This window comes from Bombus flavifrons, chromosome 12 (genome assembly GCF_040668555.2).
Source record: "Bombus flavifrons isolate JBK064 chromosome 12, iyBomFlav1_principal, whole genome shotgun sequence".
Taxonomy (NCBI): Eukaryota; Metazoa; Arthropoda; class Insecta; order Hymenoptera; family Apidae; genus Bombus; species Bombus flavifrons.
Window position 1 is genome coordinate 2,016,359 of NC_138453.1, and position 24,924 is coordinate 2,041,282.

Consider the following 24,924-nt stretch of genomic DNA (forward strand, 5'->3'; position numbering starts at 1 on the left):
AGTTTGAGATATAAGAAAGAAATAACGGATAAATGAATTTATTGAAATTATTGAACAAAATCTCCAAAAGATCTCGTGTTATTATATTAGATATATTATTTTAGCAAAGTTTAAGTATATCACTGATACTTCTTCATTTTAAAAACTTCTTACATATTTAACATAATGTGTACTATCTTTATATTCGTTCGTCGAAATAAAATATCTCTATTTGATATACCTTTTGAGACTTTTACACGATTCTATATTCTTTTTTATTTATATATTTTATTTATATATCTTATTTATATTTTATTTTTGCTTTGTATCCTATTTACATATTTATTTTCTTTTATTTATCATAGTTTATTGGAATAGATATTTTGATGGTTTTAAATTACGAATATGTCATCGACTCAGTACAATGTACTACAAACTCGGGGTAAGAAATGGTTGTAAGTTGTAACATTCTCTTCCGTTTCTATTCTCGATTGGTAACTTTGATATTACTTATCGTGAAGCGCGTGTCACGATTGGTATTTAAACATAAGTTATATAACAATCTTTGTAACTTTAATCATTTTTGCGAAATTATATTCGAAAATTAAATTATTATTTCCTATACCGATTTATCCTAAATAAAAGTGTATTATTATAAAAGTTATTGTATTCTTAAAGAATCGAAATCATACCAAGCAGCATATGCACATAAACAGTAAGATTCGTGAAATTTGAACCTCGTTGTAGTACTTGATAACAAAATGTTTAAGAATCTTAATTTGCCCGCAGAATAATTCAAGATCGAATCTGTTTCCAGATAATCAAACATTTGATTGTACAATTTCAAAATATCTGACAAGGTCGCATAGCAACGAGTTCTACTGTATATGTTATATGATAAATAGATAGTATCTAGTATTTTCTATTGTTAGTTTGTATAATATCAGTATATTACGTATATTTAATTAATCTTAATTATAGAAACTTCTCATTCGTTCTGATCATATCGTAATAATTTATTTTTAAAATCGAATTACGTAGAACGTATGACAAATGTTTCAAAGTCGGTTAATCGATAAATCTGGCCAATAAGTCATTAAACTGATCAAACTATCCCACGCGTGGACCAAGTCTCGCGTGTTTAAGCTCACAACACAGCCAAGAAATTCCCTGAAGAAGGATGACCGGCAGGTGTAAAAAAGGTGTACGAGAAGATCCGTTCCACCTGCGGTTTCCACGTTTCAAGGTTCTTCGGAAGAGAAGAAAAAGTACTTGGTAGCGGCGGTTTATTTAGCTGATATAACAAGTAAAAGGTAGCACCAGTAATCGATAAGTTTCGTAGATACATACTTGCACAATTATAAAAAGCGAGAAGAAACTCGACATCTTCAATAGCGAGTAACACTCGTCGAGAGTCCGGACACGAACACTTCGAACTCGAACGCTTAATAAAAACATTCCTGGGGAACTGGGAATGCCGCAAATTTCTTCACTCCATTTGATTCCAAGCAATTTCTATACTCATTAGGTCACCAACAGTAGGTCAGAATTTTTCAAGCACGCTCTCGGAGTGTTCCATAAAGAGTTTCGTGAAAGAGTGCTACGTATTCGGAGCGCGATGTTAAGAACGATAATGCGACTTCAAATCGAAATTTTTGCGTCAAACACGGGTGGATATGCAATTTGTGGAATCTTCTAGCAGTAGTGATTCTAAGAAAGAAATAAGATGAGAGATTAAAATAAAATTTGAAAGCTAACAGTGTCTTGCGATGAATTATTAAGTTCCAAAATTCGAAGAAGGTATTATATTTTTTAATGTCGTTATCCTATTTCTAAAATATACAGATGCTTTATAAAAGAAATTTCGAAAGAACAAAATTTGTGAAAACAATCATTTCAGAATTACAATAAAATTTTATACTTATAGCTATTGTCATTATTTTTACTTTGATAAATAAATTTCGAATTCAGGAAATACGTGATCGCTATTGAAAATTCATATAATACAATTCACTTGAATGGATGCAAAACTTAATTACATTGTGGAAGAAAATAATACTATAATGACCACTAGATTTTAGTAATTTCGAATAAGTAAATTAACTAAATTCCAATATAAAGAAATAGAATATAATCTCATTTTACTCAAATAAACGCATTGAATTCTTGAATTTATTTATATTTATATTTGAAGAATATACCATTGCTAGAACCGCTAGAGTGAATACGAACGAAAGTGTTCTTTTTATCTTCTTTTTGCACATAAAATACTTATCTTTATCCTTTAAAAATTCATCTTTGTTTGTGATAAGAGTATTAATGTCAAAGCGCGGAAAATCGTCGTCACAATTCATAGAAATTGAAAACTAGAAGCTCAAACAAAGTGCTGTATACATAGATACGTATACTCATAGATACGTATATTCTTACGTAAAAGATCTCAAGCAAACTGTACCATGCACGTAGATAAATGTAAAAATTGTTATTACTTTGCCAAAAATGGAAACGCATGGGGGGGGGGGAATAGCAGCGGAGGAAAAAGGAGGGAACGGGGGGGGAGAGAGAAAGAGAGAGGAATAAACAAAGAAAGATCATCGAAGAAACAGAAACAAAAAGTTGTCAAAGGAAAAGGGAAAAGGTGGAACTGAAGAAATAGAGGAAAAAGGGAGAAAAGGAATCAAGAGATGGTGGTGGGGGAAACAAAGTAAAAAGAGACTAAAGAAGAATCGAGAATGAAAGAGGAGAAGAGAAAAACTGGCCACGATAGTACATACACACATACATAGAAGTAGCAGAGAAGAGACGAAGGAAGGCCTCGACCGTTGATTGTCGAGCCGATGTAAACTGAACCATGGAACGTACAAGTCGGGCAAGTTGTGTATAGGCGAGTAACCAGTCAGCCAACCAGCCAACCAGTCAGGCTAGAAGACGCAAGCCTGTGCTCGATCGGAGTTCCGGTGGAGTCCGCCTGGTGTTCGTCCGAAACGCCAGGACATTCCACGAAATGCCCTGCCGTTCTACTCCTCCCTCCATTTTTCCCCTCTTTTCCTCTTCCTCTACTCCACGCCGCTTCCACTTGCTGCCTGAACGTTCGAAGATCCGTAAGCAGTACTCTACGAGCACGAGCACAGCGATGGGATCGATGTGCGATAAAATTGTCCTTACAAGTCCTGTAAATTTCGAAAAGATAACATTTTTATTTAACAGTTCCTCGATAGAGTTTCAGAATTATTATAGACATTTTGAATAGTGCATCGTATAACAATAGAATCAAAGTTACGCACATAATCTAATAAAATCTACATTTATATAGATTAATAATTTTATTATGTACGTACGTTTTGTAATTTATTTGCATCGTCGATTTCTTAAAATAAGTAACACAACGTTCTAATAAGAAGCAACACGTTTATTATGAAAATTTTCCTAAAATTATATTCATAAACAAAACTTGCATTATACTATAATTGAACACTTGCATTATAGAATTAATATTAATAAATAAACATTGACAAGCAGAGTGTATAAATAAAAAGATGTTTAAATGTAAATTCAAGACGAATCGATACGTATACAGGCATCTTGATCGTAAATTGATCCCATCGCTACACAAAGTGTGCACAATCTCCACGTCATATGGCAGTCAGTTACATGTGGATTCTCCACGTACGCACACAAACACTGTACAATATACAACCGATCACGCCTCTCTTCGTATTATACTACTACAAATGCGTACCTCTTATTGCTCCTCCTGCAGGGCCGTATACATCGTCGTTTACACCGGAAATTGTCGAGCAATTTCAAACAACCTTTTATACTTTTATATTCGTTATTCATAAAATTAATCGGAACTATAAATTTATTGCATTACACGCGAAGCTGTGCCGAACAATGAATATATGAATGAAAAAATTTCCCGAGCTGTTAGTTAAGAATAATTTATGTATGTAATTGTTGATAACCTTCTCTCCTTCTCATATCTTTGACTAATCAAAGAAATGACAATTATAATTGATTGTTTGATTAAATTATATTCAATAATTAATACATGACTCGCAAGTTAAACGAATATATCAAATACCCTTTGCATGTTAATTATTATCTATGTTGGTTTTTCAGTAGCTGATTTACGTTTATATTTATATATATGTATCTTGTTCATGGAGTTAAAATTTTTACAAAATATTATAAGGAACCGCTCAGCCATAATGCAATTAGTACTTAATACACTATCATTATCGTGGCTTATCATCCAAGGACAATCAAGCAAACGTATAATTAACGATTGTGCCACGTAGCCCATAGACAAACTCCCAGTTACACACGTTTATCGATCATATCATATCTGATACGTAGTATTACTTGCAGTAGTTATTCCGGGTCCACTCAACTGCTGGGAATCATTTCAAACGCAATAAATTACTTCATTTTATTAATCAATTTACCAATTATATTTATTATTTGACTCGGAATCTCTACGTTTCACTATATCTTCTGTCGAGTACTTCTATCACATATATTTGTATTTATGGTTGCTACATCTATGATAAACAGCTCTTAGTTAAGTACATAGTCATTCACCTTTAATACTATACATGAATTTCTCAATAATAAATTTTATTTATTGCGTGTATACATTTTATAAAATTATGATGTGTTCAAAAAGTACTAAAATCGAATATATTCGATTATATTTATGTATTTATAATACATTTATGTAACATTTATGATGCATTTATAATATAACTGTGTGTATTATATTTTATACATATGATTATAAAATACTTACTTTTTTAAACAAAAGCTGCAATATTAAACACTTTATAATGAATAAAAACAATAGACTACAACAAAGTAAAATATATAAAAATCTACGTTTCAAATAAGATTGAACATAGTTATCTATGCACATATATATCATTTAACGAGATGAGAATTTCCAGGAACACAATGAATCATGTTTCTAAACGCAAGTCGCTATAAATTGTTTAAAAACGAAACAAACATTTTCCGCGAAATTTGAATTAATCTTTTCCAATGTATCCGGTTTCGCATAAAATTGAAATTTCATTTATCTAAAAATAAATGTTATATGAGATATTTAATGGCATCAGTTTCATGCTTCTCGTGACCGTACGTACTACGTATTCAATTTTACTTCAGTGCTCAATTTTTTAACAAAATTAATAACGTTAATATATTTTAATGAATAAAAGCTGACGAAATTACACAACAAATACAACTTGTTTCTTCCTTAGTAATTATTTAGGTAATACTATGATACTATACTATACACGCTACTAACGTGAAAATTTTTACTCTATCAATTGAATCACTCGTTCACCAGAAACTTCTGTAATTATGGAATTAAAAATGAATCGAATTTTATTATTTTATTTCTCTTAATTAAAGAATTATTAATAGGATTAAAAATAAGCAAATCACTAACAGATAGATTGGTGTTCATCCTTACAAGTATAGATGTGATATTGCCATTCTTAATAGAAATAAAACAACATGTAATGGAATAAGGGATCTTTAAATAAAGGAATCACTACGTCAAGAGGATTAAAAGCTTAACTAATGAATTGACCTGTATTTCCTGGTTAACAGATTAAGAATTTTAGCTTCATTCATACATCATAAACGTAAAAGACTTTAATAAGAATGTATTTTAAGAAAAAATTAGTCATGTCACTGTTACCTAAAATATCTACCCATGCTTTACCTGATTAACGTCACTTGCTGTATAAAATAATATTTAGAGCAACATCAAACTTCAGAAAAAGAGATAGTAATTACTAAATATATTCACAAATTGATAATAAAAAATGTTAAACATTCTACAATATTGCACGAGATATGTTTTGAAATAAATATTGAAAACATTGTAATATATATTAAACTTTACAACATTTAAGCCATGTATGTTATCGTCAAAGCTTATATTAATAATATTAGAACCAATAGATATATAATCCACAAAAATAATAGATATTATAACAAATATTAATCCGACGGCGAATATAACATTTAATAAAAATGATATTAATATCGTGATAATTGCATTGTTACAAGCGTTATCTAATTATTTATACAAATTCCACAATCCTCGATCATTGTTAATATTTTTCACTGAAAACATTTAATATTAAATTAATAACAAGCATCTTTTAATAAATTAATAAAAACCATCAATATGAAGAAAGATCGTTTCTATTTTCTGTTAGCTTTCATGATTAGTATTTTCTTCCGATCGTCTTCCCCGAGAAGCGGGTGCTTCGTGGAGGTCAATTCCCCGAAGGCCGTCCTTCCGGGACTGGCAGACGCGTGAGAAGGTTGTATGTATGTACATACATATTTGCCCGATAGCAGAGACTCCCTGCAGAACTCTCGACCAGGGACGATGGAACAGTTGAAGCGACACCTCAGAAAACTGCGTATGCCCTTAACTTTTACCGATCCAGAATAGATAGGTAAAGTAGATTATCACGAGGGATTTTTGTTTACTTGTTATTACGTTATCCTCCATATTCTCATATCAATATTTAAAACGAAAGAAGCTTGGCCATTACGCCAACAGTGCTGAATGATAAATGATAAATACCTTTTTACTTTTCTCTTGTGTCTTTGATTTCCTTACACCGTAAAAGTGTAATCAAAAGAATTGTAACGCTCAAACAATAATATGCGTTTCAATACAGCGAAGGAAGACGCGAATAGTGAGGTGAATTTTATTGACTAGATAATCATTTTAATTATCATTTTATTAATTTATATTTTATAAATTTATATATTTGCATTATAAGAAGGTAATGATATATAATACATTTGATAGAGGATGACATATGTTTCAAAGTTCTAGAATGAAAGTATTATGTAATAGAATCATTTTAATATTGAGAAATATGAAATAAAATGACAAAAAATATTTTATTCGATGTCTCATTTATAATTTACAACTACCCTATGATATCAAAGAAAATCCATCAAACATCTCATAAGAAAATCAGCGTGACGTAAAAAGTAGTTGCAGTGAGGATTTATCGCAGTCAGGTATTTTCTCGAATTTCCATTTAATATGTAGAGACACAAGGCCACTGTTAAAAGCCTCATTATCGTCTTCGAATATGAGGTATAGATCAGAGAGAGAGAGAGAAAGAGAGAGAGAGAGAGAGAAAGAGGGAAAGAGAGAGAGAGAGCGTAGTAGAGTACGTCCCTGTGGGTTTTAGTCAAGTATCGCTAACTCTGCCTCTCCACAGGCTTTCTTGGTGTTAAAGTCTGTCCACATGTTCTTTTCTACGTTTCGTGTACGAAACGCACCCGACTTGTCTAGATACTATAGGACATGTATATGTGTAAACATATAACGTATAGTTTATATAAACCAAAAAGGCAGTTTGCTCTATGTCCATAATTGAAACAAATCATGAAATGTACAAAGCTGAGTGTACGAGCGCTTAATACTATAACCACAGAAAAAATAATGACATAACAAAAATATACATACACTTTGTTTATTAGTCTTCTAATTGTTTCGCTCAAAACTTAATGTAGGAACTTGTAATTAAAAATTTTGGAAATTTCGTAATAAATTCCAAATAAATAAATCGAAACTTAAATACATATTTATAAGTATTACTATAGAAATTTATACAAGTAAATTATTATTCGCAAAGACGTTCTATCGCTTTTATATTTTCCAATTATAATTTATTGTAAATGTAAAATTTAAATATACACACATATGCATCTATGTATATATTTTTTTAGGCGTAGCACATAAAACACATGTTGACTAACATACAAACAACAACTAATAAATACGTTAACTAATGAAAAGTCATTTAAAATACATATTTAAATTAAACATAGTCATTACTATACTTGTTGAGATGTTCATGAAACCGATAATAATGTACTACATTTTCTGCTTTAATTTTATACTTCTGCTAATGCAATTATTGTTATTAAGACAGCTGTAAATGCGAGGAATCTACGGAAATGTTTGAACGTAGAGTATTAACCCATCGCAGAGAACCCGTTATAAATCACGAGCGTGGTATAGCCAAGAGCGTTTCGGAAGATTGAATGCGTGTGGATGAAGCTTTACACTCGTCTGAACCTCGAATTCGTCCCCTCTCGTCCCAACAGGATCCCCACTCTGATCGTTCGAGTCCATCCCTTCAGTGGCTCGGCAGTGCGCGTTCGATACACGGAATCGCCTCGTGGTTCTCGGAAGGCAGTAGACTGTCGTCAGCCACGCCAGACGGCGCACTGCTCGCACGCTCTCTCGTCAGAGATACTCGCCCACTGGTTCACCCACGGCTGCTGTTACCTCGCTCTCGCGGCCTCTTTCTCACGTCATCTCGCTCTCTCTCTCTCTCTCTCTCTCTCTCTCTCTGCCCGGCTGCTGGCAGCGGCACACTCGGCTTAGCGGGCCGCCAGTTACGCAACAATAACAACGCCGTCAGGAGGTGTAGCATGCGCGTGCTGTGCCACCTATACGCCGACGAACGACCCTGGAACGACGAGCTGACGATCCGTCGTCGTCGCCGCCGCTTCTGCTGTTACTGCTGCTGCGATCACTTGTTGAGGCGAGCGCGCATCCGTTTCGCAACGCAGCTACACAGTACGAGCGTCTTCTTTTAGTGAGAAAAGATTGTGGTGATAGTAGTAGTGGTAGTGGTAGTGGTGACGATCAAGCAAGAGCGTGGAAAGTGCGTGTAGTGTTGTCGAACAGGAATTATGTTGTAGGAAGAGTGATGAGCAGTAACGTATTAGACACGGTGGAAAGCGGTTTGTGCCTATGCCGAGTGAGTGGCGCGATCAAACACTCGATACGCGATACGCGCTTCAAGATCGTACCTTACGGTAGATCAAATCGGTTCTTTATAATCTCAATCGAGGACGAATGAGCGAGAAATTGTAACGTTATAGTGCATCCCAGCTGTCTCCGCGAAGCGACGTTGTCCCTGTTGGCTGTCAAGCGAAGATTCATCGAACCGAAGAAACTGATTTCTGCGTAACACTATATCATTTTTGCGATAGGAAACTTATGCTAAAAAGAAAAGAAAATTCCGTCATGGATACTTGTTGAACCAGGACTATTGCAATCGCGTCGTAACGTTATTCTTGAGAATCACGCGAGGGAAGAAAGGCAAAAAGGAAAAAAGGAAGAAGGACACAGGAAGAATTTATCGTTGGTTAAAGCGCGAGGTGCACGTCCGAGAGAAGTACGCGAAGTGATATACGAAATACGTTGCGATTAGGCGCCAATGACGTCAGACAAGAGTCGCGGAGCCGCACTGATATGTATATATATCAGTGCGGAACCGTGTAAGTCGCAAGAGGAATTCGTTTGTGGAGTTTGCGGTGCGTTTACCGACACGATGTCGTCGTTGTATTGGTGATATTACGGTTGGTGATTGTAATCGTAGTAGTAACAACAGCACTATATGTCTAAGTAGTATTGGTGCTGGCAAGAGTTGTGTAGTGAGTTCGGTATCAGTATTACCGAGCAGAAAAGTGGTGGGGCTAAAGGAGAACCCGTGTGGAATTGCTGCGTGGTCCGTCGTGGTAGCCAATTATATTTTCTACGTGTATGCTACGCGGGCAATGACTAACTGCTCACCGTTAAGTGTGTTAGTAGGAGATATCGTCGACGGACCCGTTTCTGCGTTGGTGTTACCGTCTACGTCAGCACCGGTCGGATGGGATTTGCATAGCAAACAGATTGACGCGCTGGTAAGTGGATAACGAGAGAGGAGTCGCGACTCTGTGTCCCACCGCATACCAAAGAGAAAAGGATAGTGCGCGTATAAGTCCCTCTGTGTTGTTCTCGTGCTTCTGGAGTAACAAGTGAGCGGCGAAACGGCGTTGCCATGACGACAGGTGAACCATGAGCTACTCCTCTCTCTTTCTACCAATCTCTTTCTTTCTCTCTTTCTCTCTCTCTCTCTCTCTCTCTCTCTTTCTCGCTTCTTCTCCCGTCTTTCCATTCCGAGAATCTTTCTTTTTCTACCTCTCACTATAGGCTTTCTCTTTTTCTTTCTCTCTCGTGAGGGCGCGCGCGCGCACGTGTATGAATCCTTTCCTCTCTTGGAATCTCTTATTTGCTCTCTTTCTCTTCCTCCATCTCTATCTTCGTTCGCGTTCCTCTTTCCTTGTAACCTCCCTTTGCCGTCAATCTTAGAATCTGTCCCTCTCTTTCTATCTTTCCTCTTTTCCTATCTTTCTTTCTCTCGTTCTTTGGCCGATTCTCGCAATTGTCCCTCTTCTCGTCTCTGACCCCGTATACTCGTAAGATACGGTGCGACAACAGGAGGTCGTCTGTCTTCTTTCTTCCTAGCATAAACCGCATTTATCTACCTGTCTCCGCTTCGCGGCCTTTCTTCCCCTCCTGTCTTTCCGTCCTTCTCTTTGTTCGCGCTCCGTTTCTTTCTTTTTCCTCAACGGTCTTCTCTCGTACGTATTTCCCCACTCCTCGAAGGAGCCGTGTAATCTCTCGTGCTAGCTCGCACTCGCTTACGCTTGGAGAACGCTCGGTTAACGCCGTTGTAGCATGCCTAACGCGTAGGCCGCACGATATTCCAAGTACGCTTGGCTATTTTCATGCTACGCCAGAAAGACACCTAGCGACGCGCCACGCTTGTAGGTGACACGACTGATCTCCGACCGCTGTATAAAGTCGAAACCAGATCGAACCGACCAACTGGAACTCTTTAGTTATCTAGCCTGCTAGGTTACAGAAAACATCAAATTACTCCTTTTTTATATTTTTTAATTCTGTTATAAATAACTATACCTCCAAGCCATTATTTAAGGAAACGTTGACGCAAAAATAAATTAATCACTTTATTTGGATAAGAAACGTGTAAAAGCGATAATTTCTGATTCAACTACAGTGTATACATACATAGATTTTCACAAGTCGAATTCAAGTCATCACACACGAGCACACATACATAAAGTAAATTGTTAAAATTAAAACTTACTGAGAGATTCCTTACAATAAATCGTATGTTATTAAAGCAAGAGGGAAGCCTTCTTCTCGCCAGCCTGATATCCTCGACGCAAATGCATATGTATAGGGTGGGACAGAAATAACAGTACAACTGGAAAGACAGAGATTCTATATAAAGAAAATAAGTAAATAATATGGTATGACATTTTTTCCAGACATGATTTTGAAAATTTGTTGGATACGCAATCATCTATTATGCTACTCCGTTATGACTGTATGCATCCGAGCTAACATTTATGAACATTGGCAGTTTAGATAGAAGAATAGGTTTTAACAAATTCTTCGTTACTCTATATTATATTATATTATATATTATATTATATACTATATTATATATTATATATATTATATATTATCTACTATATTATATATTATCTATATTATATATTATATTCTATATATTCTATATTATATATTATATACTATATTATATTATATGTATCATATATAGGTTGCGTAATAGAAGACATTTCTCCACGAGATGTGAATGTCGATCTACGTATTTTTTTTAGTATTTTTGATGAAAAAATTTATCAAAGAATGAAACGAAGATAGACAAATAACCTGACGCTATTTTATCAAATAGTACATAACGAACGTGATGTTACAATCATCACTGACAAATTATTCAAGCAAGAGAAATGCATGCGTTGCACGCACGAAGTTCTATAACCTGTTAAAAGAATTCAATTGCTTTATTTTGATAATTGTTATCTGTTATATCGAATCTACAAAGTTTAAGTTATGTTATAACTAACTATGTTATAAATAGTTGTTAATTATTAGTTACTTCAATGGAATCCCGGTGGTGTTTTCGATACCCGTGTTTTCAAGTAGTTTCGAAAAAGAATTCGAGGAAATTGGGAAGACAGCTGCGGAGTGTTAACCCAGATTCAAATTCTATGATGATTTCACATACCATTGGTGGCTTGAGAAATTTTCATTTGAAAGAAGCTTTATTTACAATAAAAGTGTGGCAATTTATTCGTTATAATGTATTGATTTTATATAGAGAAAATAGTTAAATTCTTTCTAAACTCAGGCAAAATCGATTATTTGTACCTGACAGAAAGTCTTTCTTAAATATTTTTTTATTTCTTAAGTCAATTGAATAATTAATATAATATAGAAAGAATTATATAGCATATTCGTTATTTTTGATTATAATATTCTTCAAATAAATATATTTCATTTAACGCTAACCATACCAAGCCCGGTCAAATGACCGATTTCGAAATTTAATTTAAAGTTGTACATACATTGTTATTTCTTTCGTTCATCTAACTTTGTGTAAATTCTTATATTATATGATTAATCAATTTCTACATTTTTGAAACCGGTCATTTGACCGGGCCTGGTAAGGCTAGTGTTAAATGGATCGATGTGATATAATGATTTCCTCTTGTCTTAAAAATTTTAGTGTTTAAATTCAAATTCAGTCGTAAAGGATAGAAAGAGAGACACGTTATTACGTACATAGAAAAAATGAATAGCACACGTGTCCTAGTAGAAGAAAGATGTTACGAATACTCATTTAAACCATCTGATTAAAATATTAACTAATAAATATTAACTGTTGCACCCAGTCAATGTTGACAGAACGATTAATTTTATTCGATTCACTTGTCAAAACTTTAATAGCCGAGAGATCGTTGTCGTAAATCTGGTAAACATGGTTACATTCATTCATTGATACCATAAAGTGTTTACGGCCTTGTAATAAGCTTAACCCTTTACCGTATAATATTGAATGTCACTCGTGGAAAGAGGAATAAAAATCACAAGTCAGACTCGTATGGAATCCGTAATAAACATGAAAATGGTCAAATAGATTCATAACACAGATTGCGAACCAAAACATAACCCCTCCCCCCCCCCCCTCCTCAGTAAAGGAAGACCAAGAGAACGACCCGAAGTTTGTTTCCCCCAGTGTGTAAACGATTTTGTTACTGACTACGGCACGCAGAGGCCCAAATTAAATCGTACGAAAAGGGGTTGAAAGTATATGGAATTTTCTAGCAGATAGAAATTTCTCGGTGCGATATTGTAAATAGACCATTAGCAACGACGGTGGTACAAAGGGCGGCTGTAGACAGGTCGACTAAGTAACTGACTAGCGAGAAATTTTAATATGTCGCTTTGTGTAGGTGCAAATTTGGTTGACTGATATAGTCGACGATCGACTTTATTTTTCGAGTAATTTTCGTGTATGAACACTAAATTTTGTTGTGTAGGTTAGTAAAACCTAGTCATGTTCAGTCGACCACGGAATTTAACTTTTTAGATTTTCTGGTCGACTAGGGTTCTTTATCTGGCACTCCTTGCCAGCCAACCGCTTAGTCGACCCGCCTGTACCCATCCAAAGGGATCGACCATTTCCCCGTAAGAGAACACGTGTTTTTGTGTTTTTTTAATGATATTGATAATTGCCGAAAGTTCGACGATCATTATTCGAATTCGAATTTACTTATCAGACAGTAAATAAATATACTTATTAAAGCATGTGTATGCCAGTTGCTTTTATTCGTTGCATGAAAATTTCTCCCGCTTTCCTCGTTACAAAAGCGCTGAATGCATTCATTTTTCTCGTCGAAACTACTTTCGATCTTGCAACTTTAACGGCTTCAACGAACCGACACAATTCTTATTCCAGCCTTTGAAATTATATTATGCGAGTAAAATTCTCTCGCATCAGAACACAAAGTACTGATTTTATCTAGTGATTTCCGTTCTCATCTTCTGTATTTTCCTTTGAACGAATATTATCTTTTTTGGCGCAAAGGATCTTAATTGAATGAAAATAATTATCAAAACTCGCACGCCGAGCAGTTGATATAAACTTAACCTTTTCTATTCTACGAATGCTTCTATATGCGTTCAGTAAAATCATAGTTTTCTTGACAGAATACATACTTACATATATGAAAGAAATTCTCATAGTCGTTGCTTATGAACGCTTGAACGCGTCAAACATGGTCGACAAGTCTATTTTTTTTGAGTAAAAATTTGCTTTATAACTGAATCTTCTTTGGAAAGTGGAAAGTTTAATGCTTTTTTACAATTTGTGGATTTATGTTGTAATTAGTATCTGCATATTCAAATTGTTTTATTTGCGTTAAACAGATATCTATCCAGATCACGAACATGCCTCCTATGCGTGTTGAATATTCTGTCTATGTTGATGTATGGCATAAAAAGAAATGCATATCGCAAAGCTTAATATTGCTATTATACTATTTAATGTCTTTTAATATGCTATTTGTACACTTTGGAAAGACTTTCATCGTGGACGGAGCAAGACTCGAATATAAAAAATCAATCGTCAAAGTACTTTTCGTTATCGCAACAAGATTATTATTTTGTTGATTTATTTAAACTTCTTAAAGGAATTGTATAATTTTATACGCCTTTCCACGGCATTCACCTGTACACTTGTACGCTTGTACACACATACTTTGATTGAATATAAATGATCACAATAAAAAAGAACCGTTGCACTATCATTTGATCGTTCCTGAATCTGCAAGCTAAGAATAGATTCAATAGAGGAAATGAATTGAATGGAAGTTTACTGAAGAAAAAGCATGTTTTGATTCTACATTACCAGTCTCGTTTGCCTTTATTAATGTTTTATTTTAAGAAAATACAGAAAATTATGCGTTATGCATATAGTGCACGCTATTCAATTTTTAATGAATTGCGCGAAAGTTTTGGAACATTAATGTAATAAAAGAGAAGTTGGAGACATGTGCTTAAAATTTGTGTTGATTCTGATAAAACCGATCGAAAACCATACACCATACCAGCGATAACGACGTATTTTTCGATGTGATATTGTATTTTGCTGCAGGTTGAGATTAGATTAATCGTCGTCGTTTAGCCACCGCGTAATTCATATTTCAGATATCAATAAATCTGCTTCCCTCTCTTGTAAAAAACACTGATGAATCCGATTTTTTTACCTGGAACCGACACGTAAAAGTGAATTTGAGGAAGGTCCCTTTTCTTTTTTCGTTAAAATAATTTAATCTTGGGTATTGGCGGTAAAATCATATTAACGTTAAAAAGCTCAAATTTCGTTTGTCGCTCATTCCCATATCAAAGATGTTTGATAAGTTGTTTTATTATTGCTGTAACATGCACGAGAGTAAATTTCCCGATATTAATATCAAGTTATGAATACTTAAATCACTCATAGAATCTTTAGATTATAGTTTTTATGTTGAATTGAATGTTAATAACATTTCGAAAAATGTGGATGAAACAATAGGAAGAAAATATCCAAGTTAATAGAGACCGTTTTAATGTTGTAATCCATTTCATAAATCGTTTTAGATTAAATGAGATACAACAATAAGAGATGTTTTTCATCACTATAATAACGAGTGAACTATTCACAAAAAGCGCACGATTCTTGATTACGAATGTTCCGTGATACACCGCGCGTAGGATTCATGACCTAATCACCCATTCACAAGTAGTATTCCGTCATTACCGTGCATTGAATACTGTTAAGTTGCGCAGAAACTAAAATATTCACGTGAAATTCATTAATTGATAACTATAATTTATCAATCGGCAATTTATGCGTTTTATTTTGATGATTTTTATAAATGTACATATTTCATGACTTGGGAAATTTAAAATGCAAAAATATGATACTTAAACATTTGATGGTAATGGTTGTAGCGTGAATGAATTTTCCTGGCAAGCCTGACGTCCTTCTTTTTTTATCCTCCTTATTGTAATAAGTTATTTTTGTTGACATTACACTGTTCACATTACACTGATATGAAATATTTTGAGGTTGAATATTTGTACAAAGTGATCGTGACTTACGAATACGAGAACCAAAGTTTTACGTGATATAGTCGCATCTGGAAAAGAAATAGTTCTATAAGATCAACAATAGAAATAAAAATACAATATTCTTATTGTAATTAGAAAATTTATTCTTTGATGTCTTCTTGATGTTTGTATATCATATGTATAGTTTAGGTATAGTTTACATATTTTTGTATATTATTGTATGAAATAACGGTATTCTGGAAAATACTTTTATTATTCTTTATTATAAAATGTTACAAACATTTCCTAATAATTTTATAAAACAGTGGAAATTGTTTCCACCGACGAATATGTGAAACGAAAACTTCGCTTTATTTTTAGGCTACGCTTTATCTTTGGAGCATCTTCAGCGTTTAATAGTAATCTGCCAGCATACTTGAGTATCGTTTATCCATTGTGGAAATTTCCTGGTAAAACCACTCTCTGTGATGATCACTTATGACATTTACGGTCCCAGGAAAACATAAAGATACTCATACATAAGTCCGGAAAGATTCTGCATAGTAGCATGCGCTTTGCAATACTCTTTAATGATATTAATTCTCGAAAGATTTGTCTTCAAGTTACTTTTGAATAGTAACTGAGCTTGAAAAAGAAATTTTATTTTCTTATTCTTCCCTTTCTTTGTGTTAAAAATGTAGTATTAAGCAATTTATTAATATAGCGTATCTAACGTTCAACAATAGCGCTTGATAAATCACACAATCTCTGTGTGAGATTATCGATACAAATGTGCACGATCAAATCAAAATATCATTTATAGGAAACTCGAAAGTGTAAAATTGCACAAAACGCACATGATATAACATAAAATACATAAAATATCCAAAGTGTAGTGTTTTTTTTGCATTTCATAGGTAATATATATACATAGTATATAGGTAAAATAGATTTTATTTTTCGTATTACACTCTCAAAAATGTGAATTTGTATAAAAATCCGCAGTCTAGTGATGATATCATGATTTGGAAAAATATAAAATCACCGCAATATTCCATTCGAAAAACTGTGTTTAATTGAAAAGAAATCGGGCGTTAACACGAGCAGTTGAAATAAAAATAAAGCGATTCGCGCAAATCGTGAAAGTGGCGCATTCCAAGCTACGTTAGAAACCAGAGGCAGAGAATGTTGGTAATAATAGGTAGGGAGGTGATCGGTGGCTGTTAAAAACAACGGGGGATTCCGCGGACACACGGCCGTGAACGGCCTAGGGCACGTAGACGACGCACGGGGTGCGTGACCTAATCACCCGTTCACCGCTCTATCGGTGCGGTGCGGTGCGGTGTGGTGCGGTGCGGTGCGGCGTGGCGTGGCGTGGCGTGGCGCAAGTCGAACGACGCGAATCTGCGTCGAGTTTACTGCTTCTCTTCTGAGAACGGCTCGTCGGCGGGGCAGAGCGCGGGGTAACGATCATGGGCGGTAAGCGGCAAGTGCGGAGTGGTGCGCAGTGAGTGGGGAAGTCGGGGTTTCCTCGTGGCTGGCAAGGCGAACGGAGCCGAGTCAAGTCGAGTCTTGTCGACTCATGGAGACACAGCGGGGAACCAGCAACCGTCCTCGTGTACGCTTGGTGTTGCGAAGACGCTTGCGGGGAGGGTGTTGGCGCTTCGTCAGTCTACAGAGAATGAGTGGGATGTTTTGTTAGACCGTGGGGCGGGGAAGGACGCTTCGTCAGACGAACGAGCCCATTCGCACGCGTGACTCACTTGCTAGCCGCGGGAATCTCCCGTTTCTCTGCCGGTGGCAGCACTGTACGAGTCATTGGCAATGGTGTCTCAATACACTTCGTTACTTTGTTACTCGCAGTTACCAGAATTTACGCATTAACATTTTACCTCGCTTTTTGTAAGTTATACAGATATCAGAAAACGAATGTTTTTTCGAATATAGTGTCAAAAATTATATCGATGCCTCGACTACTGACGAAAGAATATGATTGTACCTTTTTATTTGGATATAGGTTACGTGAAAAATGACTTTGACATGTGTATATTAAATGTCGCAATACTTTTATACACTAAGTGTGTATATGCTTCGTTACGTAATGAGAATTTTGCTTTAATGAAATTATTTCAAACTATTATTTCAAAGGAAAAACGGACGCTTATCGTTTGGTAGTAGATATGATTCATTCCAAGCCAGTGCTCTACGTCCAAAAATAGGTTGCGGACTGCTACATGTTCATTTTTTTCTCTTGCTGTAATGCACTAGAAGAGAAAAATGTCTTTATACAAAATTTTTTATTTAATTATCTACATATAGAATTACTGATTACAATTACTATACAAATATTACTTAAGTAATATATGTACACTTTCGTTTACATAATAAAATCACTTTGTAATTTAATTACAAGTATATACAATTTCTGAAATATTAATATTTATACAAATAATTTAATGTACTTATTTAGGAGAAGATCAAATATCAAACGTTTTAAGAATGTTGATTGTCCACTTGATTTTAATCTTTTATATTGCAAGTTTTTAACAAGATTTCGTTATAATTTTCCATAATCTTTTGATAATTGAGTTTTTGGGTTTAATAGCCTGCAGGACTGAAAGAATATCCTTGAAATCTGTGTAGTTACATACCTTTTATCTTTATTATTTATTATTTCCAATACGTTTCCATCTTACGTTTTTCTTGGAATTTAGCATCGATTAGATTATTATCATAGACTAGACTGTTATAGATTTGACGAGTTATACAAATGAGAATGATTAACAAACTAATGAGTTAGTGCTCTTGTATAGGTTTGATCACCTACAGTGTTACAAACCATTTTCTTTACAGTTGCAAATAAATCGACTCTAATCTTTTTCCTAATTAAAGGGGCAGAAGGACTAATCGTATAATGTACCTACAAGAAATTCTTCCGTGACCACTAGCGTGTCAAAGAATTATTTTCAGCTTAAAATTATTTTATTAAATGTTCAAAGTAACATCCATGGATTCTTAGATTTATTAAATCATTTGTGAATATTGTTTTAAATATTTGATAACATCGAAGAAATAACTGATGCGTAGTGTTCTTATCCTTATATTTTACTTGTCGCGCTAAGAATAGTCGTCACTCTATGTTTTACATAACTTTAGAAGAAAGATCTATTATCGTCCGAGAAAACTACAAAACAGTAACGTCACGTTCAATCTGTGTGTTCTCCAATTTTGCTTTAAACCTCTTACGCATATCGAGTCTAAACGTCTAACAAAGTGAGTTGGAGTACCATCATGTGAAAACCATATATAACGTATCGTTAAAAATTCACGAATAATTTTTGATTCTCTACCAAACGTCAAACAGGAGTCTTAGTTTTCTCTGTACATTATTAGTGTGTTTGCATTATAAAATTTGTATGATCTTCCGGTAGTAGTGTAAATGTTTTAACTCTGAGAATAAACTGCCGGAGATTTTGTCATCGTTGCCTGGGATGTCAAATGTTTTGTTTTATAGCGATAAAGCGAAGTATCAAACGAGAACAACGTTTACTCTTATATAGAATTCGCTTAAAAAATAAATTTATTTATATAATTTCATAGAACAATAACACATGTGATAATGAAGTTTAGAAGATAATAAACATCTCTGCATATGTCCTAATTGATCCTTCGTTTGCGATCCGAGGATTGGTTGCAATGAGGCACAGGTCTTATTCTGTTTCGTCGTTTCGAACCTGTGACGAACTGAATAAACCGATTCGAGATACGTAGGTGGTCGGCCAAATATTCTTCAAGAAAAGAGTTCGTACATGATTGAAATCGCATTGTTAACTTTTGTAAAAGTATCAGAAATATTTAACATTTTTAAAAGTATCAGAAAGAATTAATCTAAGAGAGTTATTAATAAAGCATTAATTAATTAAGTTAAGTTAAGTTGTCAAAGTTTGTTCCAAGAAGTTACGGCTCATTGTCAGTTATATAATTTCCAGCATTTCCGTACCATACGCTTACTTGAACAATAGAGTTAAAGTATATATATCAACTCGCTTCCTAACGGGGACTTTTTTTTAGTATTTAAAGCATAGCTTGACGGGAAAGGAAAGCAGTAATAAAAATGAATTATCTCTTTCTGATATATTTGATACGTTTCCTATGGATATTTGTGTTATATTCTATTATCTTGTTTGAAATCTCTTTATCGTATAATTTCCAAAGATCGAACTGAAGTTTAACAGCTGACCGGTAATTACATACACATTGACATTTATCTTGGCATCGGGTAACATCTAAAAATTCGCTTACTTAAATTTATTATGCCAAACAACTTATCTGTAAAGAAAGTTTGTGAGTACTTACTAAAATTAAGTATTCATCTCTCTAGAAGATTTAGAACAGTAGAGAGATAAAAGGGTATTTCAAGTTCTAACGTTGTAAGTTCTTAAAATATCAACTGAATTGAATTGATTTTGAATTTGAATTGAATTTGAAATTGAATTGAATTGAATTGAATTTTTCATCGTAACTCTACACAGAAGGTTCAAATACATGTAGTGAAGTTTGATAGTAGCTATTCGAATGAAAAAAGTGAATAAAGAAAAATGTGGTAATTTCGAAGATAGAGCGTAATACATATTTTCTTCTTCTTTTTCCATTCTTTAACGTCGCAACGACAACACAGTCATTGGCGACAGTTTTGCGTATAACGTAATGCATATTTTATGCGGTCCATCTTGTGTAGTTTCTCTGTAATTTAGGAAGTAAAGAAATCTATTTTATATATGGAATTGTGATCTGTATGAAAACTTTCGGTACACTGAATAACACGATATCGATGTTCAACATTTGCGAAAGATACGCGAAGTTAAATATTTTTATACAATGCTTTTTTATATATTTCAAGTTGCAACTAAATATAAAGGAAAGGACTTAAAATACTAGGATTGTATATAACTTGTGGACATCGTACAAATTGTTTGACAATATCGTTAAGATATTATTAATACAATAAGGAAGTCATTCGTCAAATAATTGTAAAATATCGTGTATGTAATTTCTTACGAGGGCATTTTAAACGTTATCGCTCAAGGTTGGCAATCTTTATATTTTGTAATGTTTATATGTGTATATGAAATTTGTGTTCATGCAATGTGCTCTAGAAAACTGTTGCACGTGACAAATTTAAGATTTACTATCATTTCTGATTGTTACTTGATTGTCATTGAACTGTTCCAACTTTTAATAACGTCATCCCTGCGTCCCTATTTATCATTCGTGTGTCCCGCTTTTTTAACCTTTAACCCCTTAACGGTTCACCGTTGAGGGTGACTGAAGAGATTTTATTCCGATTATAACGTTGTGTACCAATCAGCGCGCAACTGTGGCAATGTAACGATAAGTTAAGTTAGATGGAAATTTTTGTATATCAAAAAATAATAAGTCGATTATTCTGAAAGATGTATCAAAGATGTACAGAATATGCAATAATTTTATTTTTAGAAACAGGAAAATATTTTCTTCGTTTAATATTGAAAAGTAGTTTATTGCTTCATTAAGTACATCAGTTTGTATTTTATAATATGTGTAATCAATTGTTATCATATTATGTGCATTGTATAATATGTATTGTATTATATACTCAATAGTTTATAGTTTAATTAAATGTAGTGAGTAATAGTACTTGTCACTTGTTGTATCTTTTAAATTAACTTCATTTAAATTGATTTTAAATAAATTGAAACATGTTTTTTAAATGTTCATTATGTTCTTGAATTTTAGAAGAATTTATGGCAGATGAGTATAATGAGGTAATTAAGTAATTACTAATATATATAAATATTACAATTAATAGTAGATATTGATTTGTAATAAAAATGCGGTTAATTCTAAATGCATAGACTAAATATTATTTATTCAAGGATCTCATCAAAACATTTGTTTCATAAATTTGTATGACTGATTGTTAAAATATTTACAGTTCTTTGTGAATTTTTCAAGTCCATATCTTTTTAACGAAAAAAAAGGAGTTATTCGAGAAATATTACGTGCACTTTCATTAGCTAGATAACTTGAATTAATGAGCTGATTGTAATTAAACGAAAATTTCAGTATGACTTTTTGTGATAATAATAAAAACAATAAATTGGCATTATTGTCTTTGAAGAACTGTTATTGGAATACCTACTAACCTGCTAGTGAAAAGTCGTTTATACTTTCCTAAAGCATTCCTATAACATTTTCGAGTAAAATTTTTGCTTTAGGAAAGTGCCGCTATAAGAATTTGATTTCGTTTTAGTTTTGTTCAGTAAATATCCTAAAACAATGATAATAGTTTAGATTCGTTTATATTCCACTATGCAACCGCGTTTTATAATTGAATGCTCGAGCATTTGACCAATTATGACATGACCGAGTTCTTTATTCGGTCCAAGTTAAAGTTTGATTTGTCGGTTAAATCATGCGTCTGCTCCTGAATACATTACACATATCAATTATTTATGATATTCACGTATATTTAAATCTGTCTAGTAATGTAATTTACAATTACATAATAAAAGATAACGTTTATTTTAATGTTTTCTAAATTTACTAAAATGATTTTCTAGAGTATATTTTACAGACGTAGTGTACAAATAATGTACTCGTTCAATCGTTTTCATAGAATCGAATAACAATAACGTTCTTGTAGCAATAACGTTCGTTTTTCCGTATTTCTTTATCTATAAGGAATAAAAAAAGCAAGAGTTTAGAAGAATGTCATCATATTTTATAATAACATCCATAAAAGACATCATATACATTTACATCATATACTTAAAGAATAAATTATCCAAACCTAACACGTGAAATTATATCTATTTTCAGTAACTCCGAAGAAAGCAATTGGAACTATATTCTGTCGCCCAAGTCGTATCTAAAATATTAATGTTTGTTAAAGTTCCTTTCTGCTGTATGGATTCGTGAAACATTTACATACGCCAATGTATAAATGCGTTCAAATTTCATCTTCCTAATTTGTACAATATTTCACATGCGATTCTGCTTATTAATGCTATTTTACATGCAATGAAAGTGCATATTCAGGAAATGTCTTTATTCTTTATTTTCATCGCGTAGTTTTGTGTCGTTTTCGCTCCTGTTTTCGCTCCTGTTTTCGCTCCTGTTTTCGCTCCTGTTTTCGCGTACAAAAGAAATGATTCAGAATATTTATTTGATATTACAAATTACGAATATACGATGTAGTATGCTCATTATTGATTGCCCTTTAAAAATTAGCCTTCTGTACACCATTAAAAAAATAGTTATCATCAAATTAAAATTGAAAAGAAATTGACATCAGCGTTTCACTAGTCGTTTGATCGATTTGTAAATGGAATGTGATTGCTCACAATTTGTCTACCGTAACGGTTGTCACGGTTTATGCAACCGTAATTTTGGTTTGTTCGTTTTTCAGAAAAAAGTTATGATCAAGACATTTTGCTTGGACAAACGTGGACAAATCGTAGGCAAAGGAATACTCTGTTTTCAATAAAAGTTTGTGCTTGAGAGTGTCGACTTTACAAACTTTGGATTGGACACTTGGATTGAACGTCACGTACCGGTCGATGACGGATAGTGTGAAGTTTCAGTGTTTAATACCGGTGCTGGTATCTTTCCGTACGTAACGTGTCGGAACGGATCCGCTACGCTATATGTGAACAGCCCTATCTGACTATTCATAAGAATGTTCGTCAGAATGGAATCGACCCGTGTCGAAATGTATAATGTAAATCCATCTTAATTGCGTATTTGACATCTTTTCGAAAAGGTGATTTCCTTATCTTCAAATCATTAATGACAAAATTATCATATTTTTACATGTATGATCTCCTTTCCGGTTGTACTACTGTCTCCAACCCGCCTAATACACATACACGTATGCGAAATCTCAACATTCTTTTTAACGATGTCTTGCTTTCAATAAGATTTCATTTTATGAAATTATATTTCCTATATGTTTCTCCTTTACGTATTTCAATTATATTCAAATCGGTCATATCAATGTGATTTTAATGATCTGTATGAAATATATTAAATGCTTGTGAGCATATTTGATAGTTCCGCATGTAAATATATACATCATACATTCTTCTATAATCTTTCATATATGTCTAATATAAATCACTATATGTACTATAGTAGCAGTATATAATCAGTACCAATAATATAATATAATAAATCGGTATTATAATCAAACGTTGATGTAAAATCGAAAAGTTTGTAGTATATTGTCAATAATAAGACTAATATGTTGCTGGCTCCATTCCAAATCGTTTGTTATTTAGCAATTTATACGTGCTTTCATTTTCAGATGTATGTCACTTGTTTGTACATTTTTAATACGCAGATCTGCATCTTAATAGATACATGTATCTTTCTTTTTTTACCCTCTTCTTTTTTAGAAAGTTCTTCACTTATGTGCCTACCTTTAGCGCGTAATTACAAAAAAAGAAAAGAAGAAGAAGGAACAAGTAACATAAAATTTATGGAGGTTGTCGCGCTTTAGTAAAGAAGATTGTAAGCAATAGTTATTACGTATATCCTTTTACTCCTCGATTCTTAATTAGTCGATTAATTTAATTAGTTGCCTTTAAAAAAATGTTTAATTTAGAGTAAAGATTGCATTTCGTTAAAGATTTTATCGTATCTTTCTGAAAATTAATATATATATAAAGAAAGAAGAAAACGTTATTGTATTGAAAAAGACCTTGGGATTATTGCTACTACTTAAATTAATAGTGCCGAATAAAACTGTAACCTTGATTTATTTACAATGCTTGAAGATAATCTATCGCATAGTTTAATATTCTATGTCTAAATTAGTTTGTTCATTAGTATGGATGTGTCTGTAATACACGATATGCGATATACACTATTGATAAAACGTGTGCATAAATTTTATCATATATCTGATGCATGATCCCGAGCTACAGATAAACACAATGGGCTGTATCCTGGAACTTGCGAGCGCTCTATTCCTTTTTGCTTAACCCATCAATATTTTAAGGTAAAATTGTTAGAATACATTTACATTTTTTTATGTTATTCGTTACAAGCTTTTCAGTTTATTGGTTGCAAGTGAAGATTTGCAA

General features: G+C 33.4%; 1 protein-coding gene across 3 annotated transcripts in view; it reads left to right on the forward strand.

The window, feature by feature from the left end:
• Positions 1-9,738: 9,738 nt before the first annotated feature.
• shn (zinc finger protein schnurri) overlaps positions 9,739-24,924 on the forward strand; it is a 68,507-nt gene continuing 53,321 nt past the window's right edge. For all 3 annotated transcript variants that reach the window (XM_069124422.1, XM_069124424.1, XM_069124423.1), the window contains exon 1: positions 9,739-9,876. In XM_069124422.1, the coding sequence (XP_068980523.1) occupies positions 9,867-9,876 (10 nt within the window). In that variant the 5' untranslated portion in view covers positions 9,739-9,866. The remainder of the gene's footprint in view (positions 9,877-24,924) is intronic.